The sequence below is a fragment of the Molothrus aeneus genome, chromosome 1, assembly GCF_037042795.1.
Source record: "Molothrus aeneus isolate 106 chromosome 1, BPBGC_Maene_1.0, whole genome shotgun sequence".
Lineage (NCBI taxonomy): Eukaryota > Metazoa > Chordata > Aves > Passeriformes > Icteridae > Molothrus > Molothrus aeneus.
Window position 1 is genome coordinate 43511375 of NC_089646.1, and position 22703 is coordinate 43534077.

Sequence of the window (22703 nt, forward strand, 5' to 3'; positions counted from 1 at the left end):
AATGACAGGAATGAGATGCATTTGTATCTGTGATGCAAAAGCTGGGTCAGCCCATTGTACAAAACTGAATGCATGTTTAATTGCTTGTGCCAGAGTCTCTGATGGAGGAGTGGTGGGTTCATGACAAAAAGAGTTATGGATGAGCAAGAGAAATTACATGGTTTCTTTTCTTTGCTTTCTGAATACCTTGTTATTCCTGAAGCTGATGTCAAAACTTGTTCTTATTCTATTCAGTATTCATGCTCTTCTTTTCTTTAAGCATTTCAGTGCAACCATGCATATCCTACATGTCTAATTATTAAGTTATTAATTGCACCTTTGCATTTGAAAATGTAGAAACTGTTCCAGCTATTGATTTTCCAACAGACTTTAGTTCTTGATCAATGGCTATACAAGAATAAAAGGAAAAAAAACTTATAGGAAGGCTATAAAATGGTTTTAGCAAGTTGTCTTACGTGTTAATTAATCTTGCTGACCCTTATTATGTTAGCAGAAGAAGTTTGCCTGTGAAAACCAGACTAACAAGCTCCCTAGTTACAACTAATCACTCAGAATATTTGGAAAGGAGAGAAAAGGCAGGAGCAACTTTTAAATTACCAGGCCAGACCTAAAAAAAATCATCTCAAGAAAAGCTGATGAGGAATAGCTAGGGATAGTGGCCCAGACCCAGCAGGTGCGGAGGAAAGTTCAAATTATCTGTGGCTCTTAGCCTGCAGTCCTTCTAAAATTTGCAACATGAGCTAAAGAGAAGAGCAGGATTTGGAGTATTGAAAGATCAAGCTATTAAAGGATTAAGGAAAGAAATAGAGAATAAAACATCTTGCACTCATCTTTCAGTGAAAATTATCTAAACCATTATGAATCACAGCTGTATGTCATTGTGGAAGATGTCAAATACAAAGCTTAAGGTTTAGCTTTAGTGAGTAGTTTTGAATACTGTGGCATCTTGAGTCAGATTTAGTAGTGGTAGTTACACTTAACTGAAAGTCAGGAAAAACAAGGCAGTGTAGTTAGATAAACAAAACCCACTATGGCAGTTTGGGGTTTTGGACTTCACAGTGGACAAAATTCAGTAATGGCCAAAGCATTCAGCTGCTATAGACTTCCCTGGGAAGTTTAGGCTTCTCTCCATGTTTGTTTTATGTAATCAGCAATGATATTCTGAACATTTTTTATTCTAACTCTTAGCCTTGTGCACTTGAGACATATTTGAAAGAGTTCTTTGAAATCACCTACTGACCAATTTGTTAGTCTTCAAGCACATTTATTTTCTGGAATATGAAAGATGTGAGTGGACCCTGTGGTTTTGATGTGGAGATGAACTCATTGAACTACAGAAAAGATTCCTCAGTACTGTTTACAACTGGTACAAGTTCTTGAGAATCTTATATGAAGTTATCAGATTGTTATTCCAAAAGAGAAATGTTGCAGGCAATGTAAATACTGTTTCTTTAGCATTTTAAAAATGCATTGCTTTATTGCCTAGCAGCTTAACTACTTCTCTCCTCCTGTCTATAAACCTCTATAAACTTCTATCTGTTCATATGTTTTAATACTGGTCACTTGTAGCATACCTGCACCTTCCATCCTTATTCTTTTCTTAAGATGCTTCCTAGCTCTTACCTCAAAATATATAATGGATTATTTTGGTTTTTAATGCCCTAAGTTTTGAACTTGCAACTCTGTTCTTTGAGTTTCCTCATTTTCCATTATTCCACTTCTCAGGGTCATCTAGTGTTTGTTCTTATATTATCCTGGTTCTGGGACTTGGTCTCTCCAGCTGGCATGCATACTAGAACAAAGGATTCTATCGGTTTGGCTATTACATTTCTCCACACTGCAGATTTTCAGAGAGGTGGGCAGGGTAACATTACTTGCAATAATGAAGATTTAAAAATGCCTTTAGACTTCTATTTCTCTGAAGGTGCTATAATAAGTTTCTGAACAGTTTTGCATTTTTAATCATACTATCTAAGGTAAGCAAATATTCTCCTTATATGTAAAAAGACAGACAATGGAGTGGCTAAGAAGGACCTAGAACAAAATTACTTCTGTGATTACTGTTAGCCATATTAAGTAAATAACTGAAGCATGTTGATTGTATGATTGGAACAGTAAATGTTTTTACTGTATTATTTCAGCTAGTTAGACCACTAACATGTTCCTTAGAAGACTAAACCTTTGTAAATAGAAGAAAATGAAAAGCATTTTTGCTCATTTGCAAGTCTTTTATCTAATAGTTTTAATCTGCATTGAGTTTTTAGATTGGTTAATTTGAAAACAAAACAAATTATTTTGTCTAATGAGATATTTATGGAAAGATAAATGTTTTATAGTTGTGTTTAATATTAGTTGAAAAATGTTGATATCTCTGTCTTATGTTTCCAGGAGTTTATGGAATTGTCATCATATAAATAATTTAACTCTATGGCAGACAGTGCAGTTAAGAATATATTGTACTACTAGGAACATTTTTGGCTTACTATAGATATCTTTGTGTCTCTTCCGTCTTCAGTTTCTCCAAGTACCTGCAAGAGACTAAGGAGGTGAAATAAGATTTGTATAGAGATAGTACACAGAAGCACTGAGCCACTGTCAGTGTTAAATTCAAATATTTGTGTGTGGAACATATATGTATTTGTACATCTGTACACTTCATTTGTTTCCAATGAGCAGTGTAAAATGGAATAGCTGATTATTAGCATTAGGAATAGCTAATGATTAATAACTGAATTCCCTTTATATGTTGATTTGGATGTTTTGTTTTCTGCTTCATTTCTCCAGTTCTTTTTATTGATTAATTATTTCAGAATGTTAAAAAGCATATTTTGCAGGTCATGGCAATGATGCAGGAACAAGCAATGCAGAATGTGTCAGGATAAACTTGCACCTATGTTTCCTGTTCTTGCTGAGGGTTACCTACAAAGTAAATTATTCATCTTCTCTTGTTAAAAAATCCACCTAGCAATAAATTGCTTAACATCATGCACCCACACACACCCATACACCCCCCTTTGTCTCTTCACCAGTTTTTTGTAGAAGCTGTCTCCATTTGGACTAGGACAGATAGGTTAATATATATTTTTCTGGAGATTGCTGCATTTTCAGTGCATGTACTTATCTTTCAATAGTGAGTTTGTGAAAATACGGGTGAGGCAAATTATATTGTAGTGCTGGCACCCAGAGGTCAGTTCATCTAACAGAAAAAAACTCAACAAAGCTGTGAAAAAGAACTCTGCATATTAAACTGCTCATTTCCATTAATGATAATGACTGCAGCTGGAATAAAATCATTCATTTTATAAAACATAAGCAAAATATTATCAACAAGATAATAGGACCATCCATGACCTACAACCCAGCCTGGTTGTTATGGATTAATATGGTCAGTGTCTTCCTCTGCCAGTTAGAACAGGGCAGTTCCAGCTGGGCAGGTTCTTCACATGTTTAATGTTTAATAATGTGGCCTCCTTCTAGAAAGCTACTGGAACCATCACAAAAGTAATGCATTGCTTCCTAATATAGCATTATAATTCTTCTTCATCTTCTAATGTATCTGATTGAGATTGTCATCCACTTTTCTGATTCAAAAAGAATAACCAGAGACCCCTTTTCCAGAGAACTGGATATTGATATTTTAGGATGCAGAAAGTCATCTTTGCCCTAGATTTTCCACTGATAGACCACCTCAGCATTTTTGTGTGTGCTACTACACACTGGGCTAGGTAATGGCAGATCTCTCACTGCATCACATTAATTATTTGAGTGCAGGTAGTTTCACCTTTGTTGCAATGTCCTCTATCGGCGCCAGATTTTACAGCATAGTTCCTCTCAATTCTTTGTACAGATATTGAACAAATTAAGAAACACTACTTATGGAGACTTACTGTAAAGAATCCACAGAAATCTGTATCAGACCATGCATTGTACCCACCTATGTGGGAAAGTAGTGTGGAATATCAGACATTTCTTAGTTTACTAGATAGAAAATCCTCTAGGTAGAGGAGCTCAGTCTTTGCAGCTGAAAATAGCATGAAGAGCAAGGCATAATCCTATTATACAACAGTAATAGCTAAAAGTTCAGGGTTTCTGATTCCATTTCTACAGTAGAACCTGCCTTGAAATTGGCTACAAAATCATAAGCTGTATCTAAAAGTGCTTCTGGATAATTCAGTGCAATTCCAGATGCAACAAATCTGCCATGTCCTTACCGTCATTGTTGATCCCCCTGGTTTGGATCAGTGTTTACAGTTGAAAGATAAACTGGATACAAAGCTGCCAAAGGCCCAGACCTTTTACAGGAACCATAAGGAGAGTTAAATTCCACAAGCCACATTCTAACAGGCATGAAAACTTAAAACTATGCACTGGCATTTGTGGCTAAAATTGCCACTTTATATTCGTATCAATCTCACAGCTGATGAGATATGGTAAACAAGGGTGGAGATGATTTATTTTTTTAAAAAGGTATTCAAGAAATTATATATGTATCTATATCTTTAGGGGTTGTATTTATTGTACCACTTCATTGCCTGGAATGAAAGAAAGTCAAAGCAGAACAACACTGGACATAAGGGGCACTAATAAAATATTATATCCTGCATTTTTGGATTGCCAGCTGGGGCTTCCATTGTAGTCACATCCATTTTTGTAAGACTCCCAACTCTTCATAAACTGCTACTGCAGTTAATAAACATGTTTTTGTGTGGGAAGGAGTCAAGTTAAAAGAGAAGAATAGCTTCAGTTAAATACTTGTGGTATTTAAATTATTTGGGCAGAAAAACAAAGTAACAAATTAAAGCTGTATGAATAAAGGGACAGATTATATGATCTCTCTGATCTCTATTATATATTTTTTTAATTTCTGTATACTGCAAAGATTATAATTTGTTGAATTCCTTAGCTTAATATCTTGTAATACATTACACCTGGCAAACCCCTGATTTCATTACAGTTTCAAAATAGCTAAGTATGTTACTGTAATTGTGTACCTTATTCCTATGTCTCCGTGGCTAGTTTTAAGTTATGGATATATTGCTTTGACTTTCAAGTGGGCAAAGTTCAGCTGGCCCTCAAATAGGAAATGTTCACACATTATAAAATACTCTGCTTTTTTCCTAGCCTGTTATTTTTACAAACTGTGTTGAAGGATTTTCAAGGTAGTTTTGTAAATCTTAGAAGGTTAAAAACCTGTAATATTTGTGAGCAGATCTTCCAGCATCTTTGCACACACACCTTTGTTTTGGTGCCTGTAAAATTGTACTTGTTCATTCTCATGGATAACTGAGTAACACTCTTTAAGATGACCATACAAGTGCTCAAAGGCTTTAAGGAAAATCAAGTCTTGTCTTGTTTTTCAGTCTGGCAAGTATAAACAAAGCAGAATTGTACTTGGAAAAAATGACATTATGCACCTTTCTGCATTATTCTTGTTACATGATCCTTTTTACATTATCCTTTGTAACCAGGAAATCTTGTCTCAATTAAGAGGACAGAATGCTGTGAGTTCTGTGGTGGTTAACCATTGGTCTTCTCTTCCTTGTGGTTACCCTACTTCCAGGATCCTAAGGCTTATTCCCTGACTTGCTGCAACAATAGTGTGGGATGCTTGTGGGGAGAAACTTGCTGGTTTAGTTCTGGCATTTGCAGTTACCAGTCCTACACTTGTCCTTGGAACATGGGGTGACAAACTCCTGAGACTCTCGAAGGATCTGACGGTGTAGCGTGCTCCTCTGACCTCCTCATCTGTCTCTTGTTTTCATTGCTTGGTTTCACACTGAGCCCAACTTGTCCCAGATTCAATTAAAGCAATACTAAATCTGATTTATTATAACAAATTCAAGATTTAATGAAGTTTGCATGTTGTACTCAGAAAATGAAAAATTAATCACTGCTTTTTTTCCTTTTTTATCATTGACTAAAGCATTATTGTACTTATTTAAGAAGTTCTTTCCTTGAAGTATTGCCTTTGGAGAGCAGGAGTTGAACTCTAGCCATGAGCTCCTCAGGAAACCTTTTCCAAATCTATCTACTTTTCAACATGCCTAACTACTAAATTTTTTTCATAGCTTCACAGAAATTCATAGCTTGCTTCTTACAGAAGACTTGCACTTGCAGATTCACAGAGGGAAGCTTGCAAGAGTGAAGTCTTTACACAGCAGTTATATAAAAAAACCCAAACACTTTCAGTGGGGGGAGAGCAAATTATGTTAGTGTATAGCTCCTGCTTTTTTCCTAATCTATTTTTTAGACTTGTTTATTTTGGCATTGATAAAGAGAGTCTATTTCAAAATTCACCTTGGTCAATGACTACAGTTAAAATTATTCTGTCCTAGTCTTTTTAAAAATGTCACAGGAATTCCCTTCACTCCTTCCAAAGCATTATGTTAAAAAACATTTATGAAGCACCCCGTGAATTTAGGAAGCAATTAGAAGCAGATGCACTGAGATTGTGTAAGTCAAAAAAACTACTGCATGCTGGATTCTGTAGCAGATCCTTCCAGATAATATCAGTGTTTTAAATCTTCCTTAGAAATATGCTAGTTTCTATTCCAGGTCATCCTACATGCAGAGCAACATGGCTTTACACTGCACATTAGGCATGAGGTTAAACTGATGTAAATAAAGATGCACCAGGCTTTTGCTCAAAACAAAGCATCAGTGAACAGGATGGTGTTGAAAAACATTTTACAAGGACTCCCAGTCCAGCCCCAGTTGCAGTTTTATGGCTAACTTATCCAACTAGAGGGCCTTTCTGGGGAGCTGAGACAAATTATACGGTGATGCAAGAAGCTGGAGGCAATTCCAAGTGAGGAAGAATTTGCTCTGAAAGAAGCTGTAAATGCTGAATTAGTTTGTATATTCTGCCAGTTTAGCTTTCACTGCATGTGGCTGTCAGACAACTGGGTGGAGGGAATGAGAAGGTGACAGCAGTGAAGATCTTGGTTGAATTCTCCTGCTGTATTTTCTGCTTCACAGAGCAAAGTGTGCCCCTGTGGTCTTTTAAATATGTGCTTTCACAAGTAAATTTCATCTAGGTGTATAAGGGCTCAACACCTTTTTGCTTTGTTGCAATCATTTGCTTGTTTTTCTTACTTGTTCAACATATAAATTTTATTATTGCTTATATCTAAGTAAAATGCATTTTGCATCTTTGCTACATCCAGACTCTTGTGTGTACAACTACCTACACCAAGTTTGGATATGAGCCATTCCCATTTGTTTTCTTCTCTTTCTGTTACTTTTGGTTGAGAAAATGCTCCCAGTTTAAGTCTTAAAAATGGCGTTCTTGAACCAAATCTCAGGGAGAAGGAAGTGAGTCTCTTAAGGAGCAGATTTTGTGTTAACAGGTGGACTTTTTCCTTCCCAACACTCTTGTCAGACTGAAAGGGAAAGTGTCAGGAGGTCAGCATCTGCCAGATTCAGGAGGAAATCTGAGTTTTTATTGGAAAGTATGCTTTGACTGATAAAAAAAGTTTAAAATAACTCAGGGAGTAAGACAGTTTTTAAGTTGATGTCATTAGGTCACTTTTCCTTCAATTTACATCTCTTGGTCTGTTCCTGCTGGAAGCAGTGCTAGTAGTAGGGCAACTTTTACACTAAAAACGACTCTTATGGATAAATGAAATGGCTTCCAAAACTCACTAAATGCTCCTTGTTATTGACTAAATCCCTATGTTGTTCTTTCTCTTTATTCACCCATCATTGCTAAAAAGATTTCTGAATATTTGGAAGATTTTAGGTTTGCTGAACTTTTAAACCATCTCTGAAAGGCAGCATGGCTTCATCTTCATTGTCACTGCCTGCCAGAACTCCCATTTCTGTATATGTGACAACTAGGAAAGAAGAAAAAACAGACTATTCAGAAAACTAGGGGAAAAAGTGATTAAATTCTTCCTTTCCTTCTTGCTGTTCATTTTTTGTTAACCACTCCTTTTAAGGTCTTCTTTTTTCCTCTCATGCTCTGTCTCTTTACTTACTGAAAAAATACCAGGTAGTGGAATGTTTAGGGGAAAAAACGGTGTCCTTCAAATAAAATATTTCTCTTAGAAATTTAATTTTGGTTAAAAAAGGGGTAATTTTTCCTTGGATAAACACTTTGAAACTTGCTACTTTCCTTCTAACATCAAGTAGTAGATAATTCCCATAAGGCCACTCAGATTTACACCCCCTGTATCTCTTTTTCCAGCCATTTCTTAATAGGTAGTTCTTCATTCAGTGACACCAATAAAATAATTGAAGCTTTTTTTACTTTTTTTAAAATGCAAAGAGGAGAATTATGAAATATTACTGTTTAAATTTGGTTATATTTCTAGTTCTCATTTAGGAGAACTCATTTTACTTAATGTAAAGCTGCACATGGCCATGTCAAAAGATGATTCATTAAACAACTTCATAGTCCTTTACTGTTTCTCTAGAAGGATTGTACAGAACTTTCATGGGCACAAAAATCCTGTACATCTCCTAGTTAATTTCTTAAGTGTATGTTCTGAGAGTCTGTTTCTGCCTAGTTTAGAAGAGATGGACAAAAAGATTCCAGTTTTTCTGAACAATGAATCTTCAGAGCTTGAAAATGCATTTATCATCTATACCTGACCAAAGGATGGTGATTCTCTTTGACTGAAACTTTTAAAGTTGAAGGGTTTTGTCTTGCAGAGGGGAAAAAAAACCCACCTCAAACTCCCAAACCAATCTGACTGAGCTTAGATTATAATTAAGAAGTTATTTTATTTTTTCTAATCATATGGGTATTGTCCTGAGCTGCAGAGTGCCACAGAGCCCTTCATCTCCTTTGTGGTAGAATTTCTCACTCAGGATGATGTAGCTCAGGGAAACATGTCTCTGTCTTTCAAACATTTCTCCTACTGACCATGCTTCAGCTCCTTATGTTTTCTTCCTTGAAGGCAGAAATCCCTTTCTGTTTTCTCGCTCTGTGGTAAGTGATGCACAGCTCTGAAGAGAGCTGCCCAGCCCTGTGCACCAGCTCTTCTTGCCAGCTCCTAAGTTTCTGCTTAGCTTGTTTAGTGTGTATGTTAAATATGTGTGCACAGACAAATAGATCTGGGGAGGTTCTGAACTGTTTGTGAGTAATCAAACAACCACAGCATTAGAAAATAATTTAGGTTGGAAGGAACCCCTGGCAGCCTAGTCCAACCCCCTGCTCAAAGCTGTTATTTTCAGATCAGGCTATTTAGGGGTGACTGATCAAGTTTTGAACACCTCCAAGGCTTGATTGAGCTCTTGCTCAAGAATATTCTTTAAGCCAGTTCCAGTATCTTATCTTCTCCCTCCTCCTTCTCCTCCTTCTCCTCCTTCTCTCCTCTCGTTCCAGATGTTTGTTGTGTCTTGTCCTATCACCATTCAGCTCTGTGAAGAGACAGGCTCCATCTTCCTTTTATCCTCTGATCAGATAGGATAGACAGCAGCAAGGTTTCCCCTTTGCTTTCCCTTCTCAGGGCTGAAGGGACTCTGCTCTCACAGCCCCTTCTTGCACCCAGCTTGGTGCCACTGTGGCATCTGCTCCAGTAGGTAACACCTGCTCCTATGGGATCAAACTGGTGTTTGCTGATGCATTTCCACAGAAAGGAAAGGATCAAGGGCACCTTTGTGGTACTGATGGGGTCCTGCCAGGACCTTTGTCCTGGCCCTGTCTCTCAATTTTCTGAGTTCTCTGTGTCAGTCTCTGGTAGCAGAGGTGTGGAAACATCAATTTCTGGTGTCCTGGTTCATGTCACCATCTTAGGAGTCCATTGTGTCTCGTGGCAGTGTGTCTCAGAGCACTTGAGTGATTTGCTCCTCACTTTCCTCTGTGTGATACTGTGCAAACTGAGGAGTGTAACAAAATGAAAATGTAGCAATCTTTTCCTTAACATAGGAATGTGGCAACTGAGCAAATCTGCCTTTTTCCAGAGATGCAATGAAGCCTTTGGATCAAAAATAAAACAGTCGTTAAGAGTCAAGTGTGACTCTGTAACTGTGAATACAAATGGTGAAAATTTGCATATGTTGCACCATTCTGTTTTCTTTTTTCCTTTTACTGTTTTTTTTTCCTTTTTATAAAAGTGGTCTTATTATTGTCTTCTGCATGCTCTGGAATGTGGGAATACTACATCAATGCAACAATGACAAGTATGAGTTTCAGGCAGAAGAAAATTAAAGATATTTATCAAAGTATTTTCATCTCTTTGGAGAAAATTGTTGTTGCTGAGTTACCATGCTACCTGAAACAAGCTCTGGTGGATTTAAGCAAAATATTACAAGTATCACATTCCTCTGTTTTGTGTTTAGTTGTCTTCTTGGTAAATAACCAGGCTTTTATGTTTATTTTTAGATAATGGGTTTTTACCCTTCATTCCACTATTTACATCACGTTACTGTATAGAAAGAGATCTAAAGAGGAATAGTTTTATTCAAAGTTTGTTTTCTTTTGAACATCTAACAGCAAGTATCAAGTGTCTCAATGCTATGCCTAAACCATCTAGCAATACCAAAGCAACAGCTGAGTTTGTTTTGTATTCAGTGATCTGTAAGCAAATAAAAGCTGTTGTGACTGGCCTTGGTGCAATACACACAGCTGGATAAAGTACAAGGTGCTTTCAGAGACCAGCTGAGAGATGTGGGGGTGTGAGGGGGCAGAAGCAGCTCCACAGACCCTTCCTTGTGCTCCCTATGGAGAATGTAAGGATGCTGTATCAGAGATGCTCAGCTGGCTGCCAGTCCAGCTGTCAAAACAGAGGCAGGGTCCCCTGGGTTCTGCAACAGCAGTTTTGTTTCCTCTTTCAGCACAACAGTCTTGGCATTGCCCTTGCTAGCACCACTTCTTTACCCAAGTGCCTCCCAGGCACAAATAAGCTTAATTTCCATTTTATTTATCAGAACAAAGGACAGTGGCAAGGTCCTGTCACCAGAGTCCATGCTTGGCTTTTCAGTGGTCAAACAGCCTAGACCAAAGAGCAACATTTTTATTAAAAATACTTCTCTGAAAGCACAAACCAAAGAATTTTCTTCTGCATTACGTTACTAAGTGTGCAACTTTACTAGTAATGTTTAGGAATGGGAGCAGTAACCAGTCTTTTGTCACCTGGTTTGTGGAAATTGGAGGTGTATGTGGATTACATGGAATTATGGGATGACTCAGGTGGCAAATATTCTAGAGGATGAACTGCAGACATGGAAATGGAAGCTTGTGGGGCCTGAACTCCCCTGACAGTGCCTGCCCTGAGCTGAAAATACCAACTCACTCAAGCTATCTGCACTAGGCCAGCACAGGTACAGCTTGCCAGGCTGATTTATGGTGTCTGCTGTGCCAAATCCACCTGATCTGTTCTTGAAATTGGCCTGATCCTGGGTCTCAGCTCAATAAGCTGTTCTGTACTCAGCTAATTCTGCAGAGAACCAGAGATGTCTTGTGCATCTATAATACATGGAGGACTGGGAGCTGGCTCTACTTTGGTAAGATTCAAAGAATTGTTGTATGGAAACAGTTTAAATAAATGTGTAAATGCTTTGAAGGCTCCTTCTTTCAAGATGTCAGTCATAAAACAAAAAAGTTTTAAGAACTTTGATTAGGTAAATACTAAATTCCCCTGCACTGGACATGCTGTCTTCTTTCAGAAAAGCCACTTGGAATTGGTTTCTGAATTGGGGCCAGTAAACTTGTACACCCTGGGACATCTCCAGCATCTGAACTAGCATTTCAAATTGTATTACTAAGCTTGGATTAACTGACTGTCTATGAACAGCTGTCAATTTCACAAATGGTGAGGTGAATAATTCCAACAAGGATGCAAAGGCTGTCATGGAAGTGGAATAAAGCCACTGCCAGCCTCTCTGCATAGTTCAGGGGCATCACCAGTTTTCTGTGGTCATGGGCTGCTCACAAAGTATAGAGTTTACAGCAGCCAGAGCAGACATTTTAAAGTTACAGTGATGAGTAAAAAGGCTGATTTTGATACCTTGTTTGGTTGGAAAGGGGAGGCTTGCATTTTTTAGTACAGCAATAAACAAATGCAGAATGTGGGAGGAGATGACTCAGAAAACACCAGCATAGTCTGATGCTTGTATTACAACATAATAAATGGGCTGTTTTATATGTATGTGAATGCACATAGACAGAATGCAGATGAACCTAATAAAATTATCCTAATCACTGGGATGACAGCCTCTCTGCAAGAAAGAAAAATTGATCACCTCATGTGGAAAAGGAGATGTATTTTAATTTTGAGGTGTTCTTTCCATGTAGAATGGATGATATTCAAGATTCTCTTTTTAATAAAGTGCTGGACTTTCTGTCAAATGGCAGTTTGTAAACTCAAGCAATTAAATAAATGCTCTCTTTGTGAGAAAATATTTTTGCATTGGGGGTGATCTTCTGGAAACTCAGGTATTGATTAGTTGTTTATTTGACTGTTTTTTTCAAACTAAGAAAGGTGAAAAATAGAAACAGGAAGGATTAGGATTAGAAATTGTGACAATGGAGCATGGGGCTTTTATGCAGCTTCCATTAATATCTTAAAACAGAAGTCTGTGTAAAAATGTGTCACCCTTTTGGACCTAAATCGGGTTTATAAAGAAAGGAAGTATTTTTGAAATTACTTTGGAGACAATAGATAGTAGACCTTATATCTCCACAGGAGAGCTTAACCATCTAATGCTGCAGATAGCTACACTATTTTTTCTGAGTTCTCTTTCTTTCACCTTAAAGATTAGAATTATTTCTCCTGCCCAAACTCAAATGTTTTTTATATGGATTTTAATTGCATTCCCCTGTTTGAATCCTTTTGGGTTTTTATCCATGTAAAACAATTTAAAAATCGATTAATAATTTTTATGTCATGTTGTTTGAACTATATTTAAATGCAGTAAAATAGAAGATAGTTCTTATTTCTCTAAAGGGGCTTAATTGAGAAGAGTGGTTGAAATCAGCATTAGCTAAAATTATGACAATGACAGTGATGGTTTATGACAGCTGAACATTAAATATTTTTTGTCTTTAACTAACATTTCTTGTAGTAATATCCCCGTGAAGGAAATGCAATCAGACTTCAAGCTGTTTCACTAATTCTTTTGTACAGAGTCTGGGATGCCAAAGGATATCACCCAGTGCAGAGTGGCTGGAGTGTCTTTCAAACTGTGATGAATGTGTTGAGTTTTAGTACCAATTATTGTACTTCATGGGCTCACTGGCTACATTAATATTGCACTCACTGCTATTACTAAAACTTGTGATGGTAATAAATTGAGAGGGCATGACACCCAAGTAGGCATAGCTTGATTTTATACTAGTTTCTTTTATTTTATTGTAGTTTTTCTTCAAGAAAGTTTGGGAAAATATGTAGATTTAATTTCTCATATCTTTTAAACATGTACCTGATATATATTATTTTCCATTTAGCTTAGCAGTTGTATTCACCACAAGTTATGTGTGTTAGAGAAGACAAAACTGAGTTATAATTTCCGCTCACAAAAGCTGGATTAATTTCAAAACTGGCCTTGCTTTGACTTAATGATGCCATAAGGTTACTTCCAGCCTGATTTATTGTATATTTTAGAGATTTCAGTGTAATATCAATATAGATCCCTTAGGTTCATTAATTCACACATGATGATGATTTGCACTTTGCCAGAGACAGCTTTAACACTGCTTACCATATCACTGAAGACATTTTACTCTGAGAACCTATCCTTTGCTTTCAATTACAGAATGCATCGCTATTGACATAACACTGGTGCTATAAAGTTCAGTTATATCTTTTTCAGATCATTCTTTTTTTCTCTATATATGCTATAAACTCATAATTGCCTTTAGAGATCCCTGAAGACCCAGAAATTGCAGAAGAATATTATAAAGATGAGTTTGAATCCTGTTCAGAAGACAGTGAAGAGGAGGAAGATGCAGAATTGTCATGGACAGTCTCTAGGACAAATCACCAGGTAAATGTGACCTTTGAGAACCCTGTATACACTTGATGAACATTTTCCATGAGAAAACTGTGTTCCTTACCAGAATTAGTCCTACTGACATTGCTGATTTTTTTTAGAAGTGCGTGTGTATATCAATACCATGAATTAATTATATGTGTATTATAAGGTATTGATGAGAAAGAATTTTGCATTCCTTCAAGATTAAAGGTAATACTCCCATGAATGCCTTAAGATAGATCATTGCCAGAAACCATTCTTGTGACTCTAAAACACTCAGAGTGAGATCCTCTCAAATGCCAGCTGTGATTTAAATTAAATTAAAACTGAAGATATACTTCAAGCATAAGATCTAAGTTCCAGCTCTAATTCCCAAGCAAAGATAGTCACCTCTAGTTCCTGCATAGACATATTTTCTAGGACAGTGTGATGAATGATGAGCCTAAACAGCTGCAAGACTTGTTCAGCAAATCTGTAGACTTTTCCACCTCACTGAAAGTGTCAGTGAAGAGAAAACTTATTGCTGAAAGGCTTAAAGTAGCTTTATCATTTAAGGCTGCCACAAGAAAGTCAGGGATTGCAGTGTGAAGGTTGAAGATTATTGCAAAAGGCACCTCATTTAGATCTGATCAGAATGAGCTGAGATGAATCTTGTCTCCAGTGATCAAGTCTCAGTGAAATCAATAAACTTAAGTGCCTGAGGCAGTTCTGAAAATGGATCTTCCCAAGGCATTCAGGAACTATCAATTTCTCTCATGGCCTCCAGTTTCAATCATGGCCTGCAGTGCCTCTGAATGGTACTATCTAGTTCTGCCTAGGAACAGTAACTGCAATGTCTGCAGAACAGGGTCTGATGTCTTCTGCATTCCAGGGAACCAGACAAGAAGACTAATACTCTTCACTAAATTATAAATAACTTGTGGTTTTTGAAAAATTTGAACTAATAGCTTCTTTGAGATGTAGTTTTTAAAGCAAAAATAATGTGTGAGAGTTCTGGCATCAGAACTCTACTTCTACCACAGTAGCAGGGGATCCTGAAATTGTCCCACAAGTAGAACTTGAAGTTTACTCAGAAACAGCTCCATTCAATCTAGGCATGTCCCCCTAACTTTCAAATTAAACTCACAGGATGCCTTAAAATTCAGGAGCAGATTGTGCTATAGTAAAGAAATTGTTATTCAATTGTAAAACAGTGGATTATCTTAGACAATACTTTTTTAAAGTTTGCTGCATTTATGCTTACCCACAACACATAGATATACAAAGTTTTACAATGTATATACAAGTTATACATTGCCCAGAAAGTCTACCACAAGGTACTCTTGAAAACAAAATTACTGCTCATTTTCATCAGACTCTGAGACAATTTTTCTTTTTTAGAATGCCTTTTGAAATTTTCATTCATCTTTCATTGATGGTATCATTAAGTGTCAATCAGTAGTGGTTTTGAACAGGCAGACTGCTGCTTAGAATTAATGAAGGGCAGAAGACAAAATTAGATTTCTCAGTAATGCAGAATAAGTTAGGTGTTGGCATTCAGATGTGAGCTGCAACATTCTCTCATGTTGGACTGACTAAAAATCCCATAATAAGAATCAGCATGGTGGGCTGGAAGAGCCATCCCACTGGCACCCCATTGTCTCTGTCACCTTAAGATATTCAATAAGTGTGTTTCTGGCTATTGACACAATTACCTTTTCTATTTTTTGGGAAGTGAAAATAGGCAATTTTTGCTTTCTCAAGTGAAAAATTCTACAGTAAATTGGAGGTGAAAGCAGACTGAACATACCTGTGCAAATCTGAACACCTTTGTCTGAACTCAACAAACAGAAAGGCGTGAGGGGAAGTAAGCAAGCATTATTAGAGAGTAAACATCTAATGCAGGTTGGATGGAACACACAGAGAGATCCCTCTTTGGTGATTATAAAGGGATTTAGAGTTATTAACATGCACACAACATCTTCCTTTGGATATCAATGATTATGTGAGATGAATCCTACTCAAAGTAGGTGGGATCATGCTCAGTATTAATAATAAGTTTCAAATCCTACCAGAATAGCAAAGGTTTGCTTCTGCAGTCATTTACTTAATACCAAAACTCCTACTTCTGTTTCTATGATGGTATTCATACCCTTAAACCCTTTCTTCATAGATACCTTAAACCAAGCTTTTGGAGCTTTATGCTAAAAAGACTTTCCACTGCAACACAGTAAGGGCTAGTAAGGTAATTTCTGCAAATCTCTTAAATTTCCAGTCCCAAGATTGCTTTACTAGTTACTTCTGTGCAGAGAGGGCAAAAATGCTGCACCTGGTGGTGCTCTCTGGTGACCCCATTATTTCAAACAAGAATTAAAAAAATTTCCAATGTTCATGCAGTAGCATGGGGTCAGAAAAGTCATCTTTATGAACAACATATTAAGGTGCAAGATGTAGAAAGGGATGTGAGCTATTTATTCAAGCCTAATATAGGCTCCCACAGATGTCAAGACAGACTGAGAAGTAGCAGCCTCGTGTGGGATGTAAGACTGCCTAGGAAGGTAGAGTTAGGCACTGAAACACTTTTAATTTTAAGGGTTTGGGGTGGGAGCTGAGACAGCTTTTTTTTCTCATGTTGGTACAGCCAATCTGATTTCAGACACATTTTTCAGCACTGGAGTTTAGTGTCCTTTTTTTCCTTTCTTTTGGAGCAGAAATGCACATTGACAGATTTCAAGCAGCAATTTGCCACTTTTCCAGACCTCCACCTCTTCAAGCCAGTGGTTCTTTTCCACATGTTTTTTTTAATAGGGGAACCAGTTTCTAATTAGAGGGAAATCATAAAAAATAATGACAAACTGTTTTTAAGAGCATTTTAATGTGTGATTCTTAAACAGAGGTTTCATCTTGAAAAGTTAGTGTGTAGTGAAGCTTCCACTGGCTTTGATTTAGCTGAGATGCTGGTGGATGCTCTTTGCTGCAGTTCATCCCCATGCTCTTAGTGGTTTTTCTCAGTGACCATAATAACAAATTCACCCTCTTCACTATGACAAAGTCTACTACTGTGATGCAGTAGGTTCCTATTTTCAAATTCCAAGTTGCTTCTGAGATTGTCAAGCCAGACAATCAGCTGACATAAATTATCATAGCTCGAGCAGCTCTGAGTGGTCTGTGTGCTGTGACCCCTAAGATGCTCCCCTGGATTCCTAACACATGTTTTGGCAGGTTTATGGCTGTTAGAAGTGGGGTTATTTGTTCTGAATCTGGAATGTGCAAGCATTCACCCACACTGGCCCTTGTGCATGGGAGTGCCTCTCTTCTGGGCATCCGTCACAGTCCCTTGTCCCTTCTGTAGGGCTTTGCTTTCTCTGAAAAAAAAAAAAAAAAAGAAAAAGAAAGAGAGAAAGAAAGATTAAAGAAATAGATTAAATGAAACAGCTAAATCCTCTTCCAGTGCTGAACCCAAGAGGGGAAAAGATAGGAGTGATGAAGAGGTGAAAATACATCTTTTGCCTTACAGCATAAAAAGAAGAAACCAGTATTGTTGTTATAATTGGAGTAAACATGATGTCCTGTTGAGAGAAGTCAAAGGTTTGGGAATTACAGGCTTTATCCCATAAAAATGATTTAAAAAGTTTTTATTAAAGTGTTTTTATAACCATATAAATATAGTGTTTTATATGGTTATTTACTATGTTTTGCCTATCTGTCTGAAGATTTGTGGTTGTTAGTGATAATGAAAATAAAAATAATTACAAAGTAATATTAACAGAAAATCAATACAACTTTTTCATTTTGAATGAAAAAGATTTAATGAAATCTTTTTAATGAAGTCCTAATGGTTCTTTTTTCTTTTTAGAAGTACAGAGAAATTATATCTGTAATACTGTCTTAATTCAATATTCAGTATGTACTGTGTATATTAACATAATGAATGCATTCCCTGGCATTTCCTGGCCACAGAACTGGAAACCCTCGTGCTGACTTGATCCAATCTGGACCCCACAGGCTGCTCCAAATGGGCAAAGAGGCTCCTTTGAGCCTATGAGCTTGTGGGTTACCTGTTGTAATGGCCAAGCAAGAACCTGATTCCTGCCTTGCAAACCTCAGCCAGAGTAGCAGAGCCTATTTCAAATAGAAGCCCATGAAACAACTTGGGGTGAAGAATAGTTAGTTTATGCTCATCCATAACAGCTCCCACTTGCACCAGAAGGTCCCTAACCAGCTGGAAGTCATTGCCAACAATTATTGCTGTCTTATTTAGATGTACTGGCAGTTCCTAAGTTGAGAGATTTAGAACGGGCATTTTAGTAAGATCACAGAAGAATATAAAACAGGTTGTCCCTCAGAGAAATGGAGGTCAATAGTGTTTGTTTTTATTCCATTGTTTTCAATCTTAAAGGCATAGAGTGCTGACTATTTTTTAAAAATACATATTTTTGACATATTTTTTAAAAATATGTATTTTTGACATATTTTTTAGCAAGGTCAAGATTCTGACTGTCAGTTTTAAATAGTCAATAAATGCTGTGTTTTTAAATGTGATATGGCAGCAGCTTCTGCACACTCAGAGTCCAAATTTTTCTTGGACTTTCATAAAATTGTGATGTTCTTCCTGGACAACAATCACTGTTTAGTGGCTAGAACTTTAAATTTCATTTGTGTACACAAACAGCATTTCATATGAATGATATCATGGCAAAACTGTCAGCCATCTGTTTGGTAGCAGAACACTTGAAATATAAAAATGTTAAAATCTCTTCTTAATTAAAAAATTTTTAATTAGTTGTTGTTACTAGACATGTAAGTAGATGCAATTACATGAAAGATAAGTATTAATTTGCTGTGGGCAGCTATCATAAGCATAAAAATTTTGGCATAGTTAAAAAGTATAAACTTGCCTTTTTCAATGTAATATTGTTTTAGATATTCCAGAACTAACTGATGATAAAATGCTGGTATATTTTCAGAGACTGCACACCACCCTCCACAGTAAATATATCTCCTTTAAATTCCATGCACAGTTGTTGTAAACACTCGTGTTCTGCAAGGAATCTGACTTAAATTGTTGTTTGGTTATTGCATAATTCCAAAGCCTGATGTTTTAGGAGAAGAAGATATAGAAAATGTCCTGAGCAATGTAAATTCTTTATAGTTTAGTCTTGACACTTACTGATGTGATATCCTCTGTGTTTGTGGGATGGTACCTCTGGGACATGGTGTTTGTGTTTAGGTTTGTGCTCACACTAATGCTATTCCTATTTCTTTTATTCACAGGACAGTGATATGGAGGCAATGGTTGAGTATTTGGAGAGTGTCCTGAATAGCAGCTCATTGGGTAAGATGATATATCTTCTTTAGATAGCAGCAGTTATTAGCAGTCTATATGCATCACTGTCCAACTATTTCCATTTTGCAACAAAATAACTCAAAAAATGTGGTCCCTTTGAAAATTACTTCCTTAATCTACTGCAAAGAAGTATAACTATGCCAAAAGAAAAGGCATAAATAGTTAAGTGCTTCTGTTGAAAATAATAAAACCATAAAGCATGATAGTCAGAAGTATAGAATGTTATAAAAAAAACTTCTAAAAACTTGGCTACTGTCATTTTCTCTCCAGAGGAAAATATTTGAAGATGTGTAAGCTATTTTATAGTTATTAATCCTGGTTACAATAAGAGAAAATGAATTAAAATATTTAATATTTTTAAAATTATGATCAAGGTTTGGATAATAATTTATGTAACAGTATCTCATTACAGATACAAAGAAAACAGTAATAATTTAAGTCTGTAATTTAATCCTAAAATCTCTGGCAAAATATTGTCCATAGATTTACAGTTGGAAAACCTGGGTCATTGTGGTCTACTTAAAAGCTAAAAAGAAAACTGATGTGAAAGAAGGCTATTTACTGTGGCTGTCACAGTCACTGTCCTCAGAGCCACCAGGTGGGACTGAGTGTGAGCTGCATGAAAGGCCAACTGAGTTCCCAAAGGCTCCCATGACAGCTGCAGCCTCATTTAGCTGCTTTGTTTGCACTCATTTAGTTGGGATAAACCTGACTTGGGATTATCTAAAACCACAACACAGGAGACTCCTAGGAAGTCCTGCTTCCAGAGGTTCTTCCAGTGCTGAGCTCTGGTTCACCCCTGCTTGTGAGCCTGGGCAGATGGGAGGAGAGAGCCAAAGAAGAAGGATGAAGGGGAGTAATCAAAGCTGTTGCCATCATAGTCCTGTAGGTCACCTTCTGGGTGACCTTCTCTGATCACCTTCTGGGTCCCATGCCAGGAGACCCTCAGGACTGAAGGAAGGAACATTTACATCCAGTTTCTCTTCACACTCACAGAGAACCCCCTGTCTCCATATTCTGCACTCATTCATGCATTTGCAGCATCACTGTCTGCAATGGGTTTGCAGAAGTTGAAATAAGAAAAAAATTTTGCTCTGTGCTTCAATATCCCTTCATTTAATTAAAGAGAGGAATTGCCTTGAAGGTTGGTGAGAACAAACAAGAATATTAAGACAAACAGTGATGTTTTAAAAACAATCTTAGTATTAGAAACTCCCTTATCTTAATCTTTTCCCTTCAGTATTAGGGACAAGAATATGAGTTTTTAAAAATTGTAATATTAAAGAATAAATTGTACTTTTATCACTAAAAAAAATTTCCAACCAGTCTGTGATGAAACTTACAGGCTTTTTTCAAACTAGACAGTAATTAGGTATGATTTTCTCCAAAGAAATATATGTAATGATAATAAGAGACAAATCTCCAGGTTTCCTTTTATCTTTGTATGCCCAGTATCACTTAGAAAGTTTAAACTTTCATTATTTTAAGTTCTTCCAAAATCAAGCTATAAACCTGCAGCTGGGGTCATTTTTATGTGTTTGCTAATGTTCATTTATACCTTACATATTCTTCACTGGGCTCCAAATTCCCATTACATCAAAATTTTCTGTATATAGTGCAATTTACATAGGTTAGATACTTGCTGTCTTTTTCACCCTAAAGCTAGTTGTGTCCCCATCCAGGTCTGCATTTCTTTCACTAACCACTGGGACATTGGTTTTACCCATGGCATTGCCAGTGCGAGTCAGAGCCTCCTTTCTTGACATCCCATGCCTGTAGTCCTTTACATCTCATCTTTTGTTCCCACTTTTCAAGGCATCTGCTGTTGTATCGGGCCTGTACTTCTCTACATTAATTGAATTAAGTTAGTTATAAATATGTCTTTCTACACAGAATACTACTAATCCATCTTAAAAAGCAGGTTGTATGTTACAAGAATAACTGGAAATAAAACAAAACAGCCCACTGCATAGTAATTCAAAAAACTGCTGCTATAGCTTAAGCACTTGAGTCAAACTTTCTGTCAGGACAAGCCAAGATCAGACAAAGCCTGAAGCCTTGCAGACTCAGGTGTGTGGCCTGGGGCAGGCAGTGGCAATACCATATTGCTGGGCTACAGAGCTGCAACAGAATTGTAATGGCTACTCCTGAAAACAGTGTGGATTTCATGGCAATAATAGGGCAATGGAAGCAGGAATCTGGCCAGGACAGAATTTCTTGTAGCATCTTTCATTGTTAAAGTATTACAAAAAGATTATGAGTCATTTCAAGTGGCTGTTAGAGAAAAACCAAGAAGAAAAACACTAGAACTTTTTTTTGTCATCAAAGGCTCTGATAAAAAAGATGCAATAAATATAAGTTATTTTTCAACAGATGGAATTTGTTTAGTATAAACCTCAGTGTTTATGAAAGGACTTGGGAGGTAACTGAGTTTTCTCCTCAAGAGGTCCCAGAATCACTCCAAGTACAAGAGCTTTTGTGGTACACAATTTCTTTTGTGTTGTCTATAAAGGTCCATATGGAGTGTGTTTGAAATAAGATAGGCTGTGCTGATAAATTGAAAAATTGGGTAGATCCCAGAAAAAAACTCTAGAAGATAAAGGAGTTTGAAAAACTCATTTTAAAATTTACTAAATTTGCTTGGCATTAAGGGAGAGAGGGTTAGGGGCTGTTGCGTCACTTTGTATTGTTTATGAATCTGGAAAACACATCTGTTTCTAATCTTTTCTATCTTGTACAAAAAGGCATTGTAGGATCTCATATGTAGAAGTGAAAGGTAAAGAAAAAAAATCTGAAGTACAAACAGAAGTTTGTGATTCAGTGGAGATAACAGCTTCACAACACATCATGGCTTATGAAGAGATGCAGTAGGTGTGTATCACCTATTTTTTGGTCACTAGCAGGAATGTTTGTAGGAATGCCTTTGGACCATAATTTATGAAAACTCTTACCAGATAATGCACCTGTGAATAAATTCCTTTCTCTACAGATCCTCAGTGCAAACCTCCAACTGGTGCTCTATCACCTGAGAGGACAAAGATCTTTTGCCCTTTGCCCTGTGTTGTTTCTGCCATACTGGGTTAGACACTGGGAGACATTGAAATCGATTTAGAAAACCACAATACCTGGTTTTGAAAAGACAGTGCTCTTGTTGTTTCATTTGATTTTGTTTAATGGATCAAGAATGATATCTTAGATAAAAAAAATGCAAATAATTATCTGGTAACTTTTTGAAGAAGCATAGTTCCTCCTTGTGTGTTGATATGTGGGTACACAAACTGTCTGAAGCTGGGTGCAAAATACATTATTAATCAAGTAACTGCTTCTAAGAAAGTACCTTTGATGTAGAAGTGGAATGGCTATGAATCACCCCAGCAACATTTGTTGAGGTGTGCTGTAGCAACAATGTATCAAGCTCTTAGCAGTCTTCACTAAGAACTCATTTTTTTTAATGAGG

At 36.9% G+C, this 22703-nt stretch overlaps 1 protein-coding gene across 4 annotated transcripts in view; it reads left to right on the plus strand.

Annotated features, from left to right (window-relative positions):
* The window catches only part of NEK11 (NIMA related kinase 11), an 83494-nt gene that overhangs the window by 43330 nt on the left and 17461 nt on the right, over window positions 1-22703 (plus strand). For all 4 annotated transcript variants that reach the window (XM_066571738.1, XM_066571753.1, XM_066571746.1 and 1 more), the window contains 2 exons: window positions 13808-13932; window positions 19174-19234. In XM_066571738.1, coding sequence (XP_066427835.1) covers window positions 13808-13932; window positions 19174-19234 — 186 coding nt within the window. The remainder of the gene's footprint in view (window positions 1-13807; window positions 13933-19173; window positions 19235-22703) is intronic.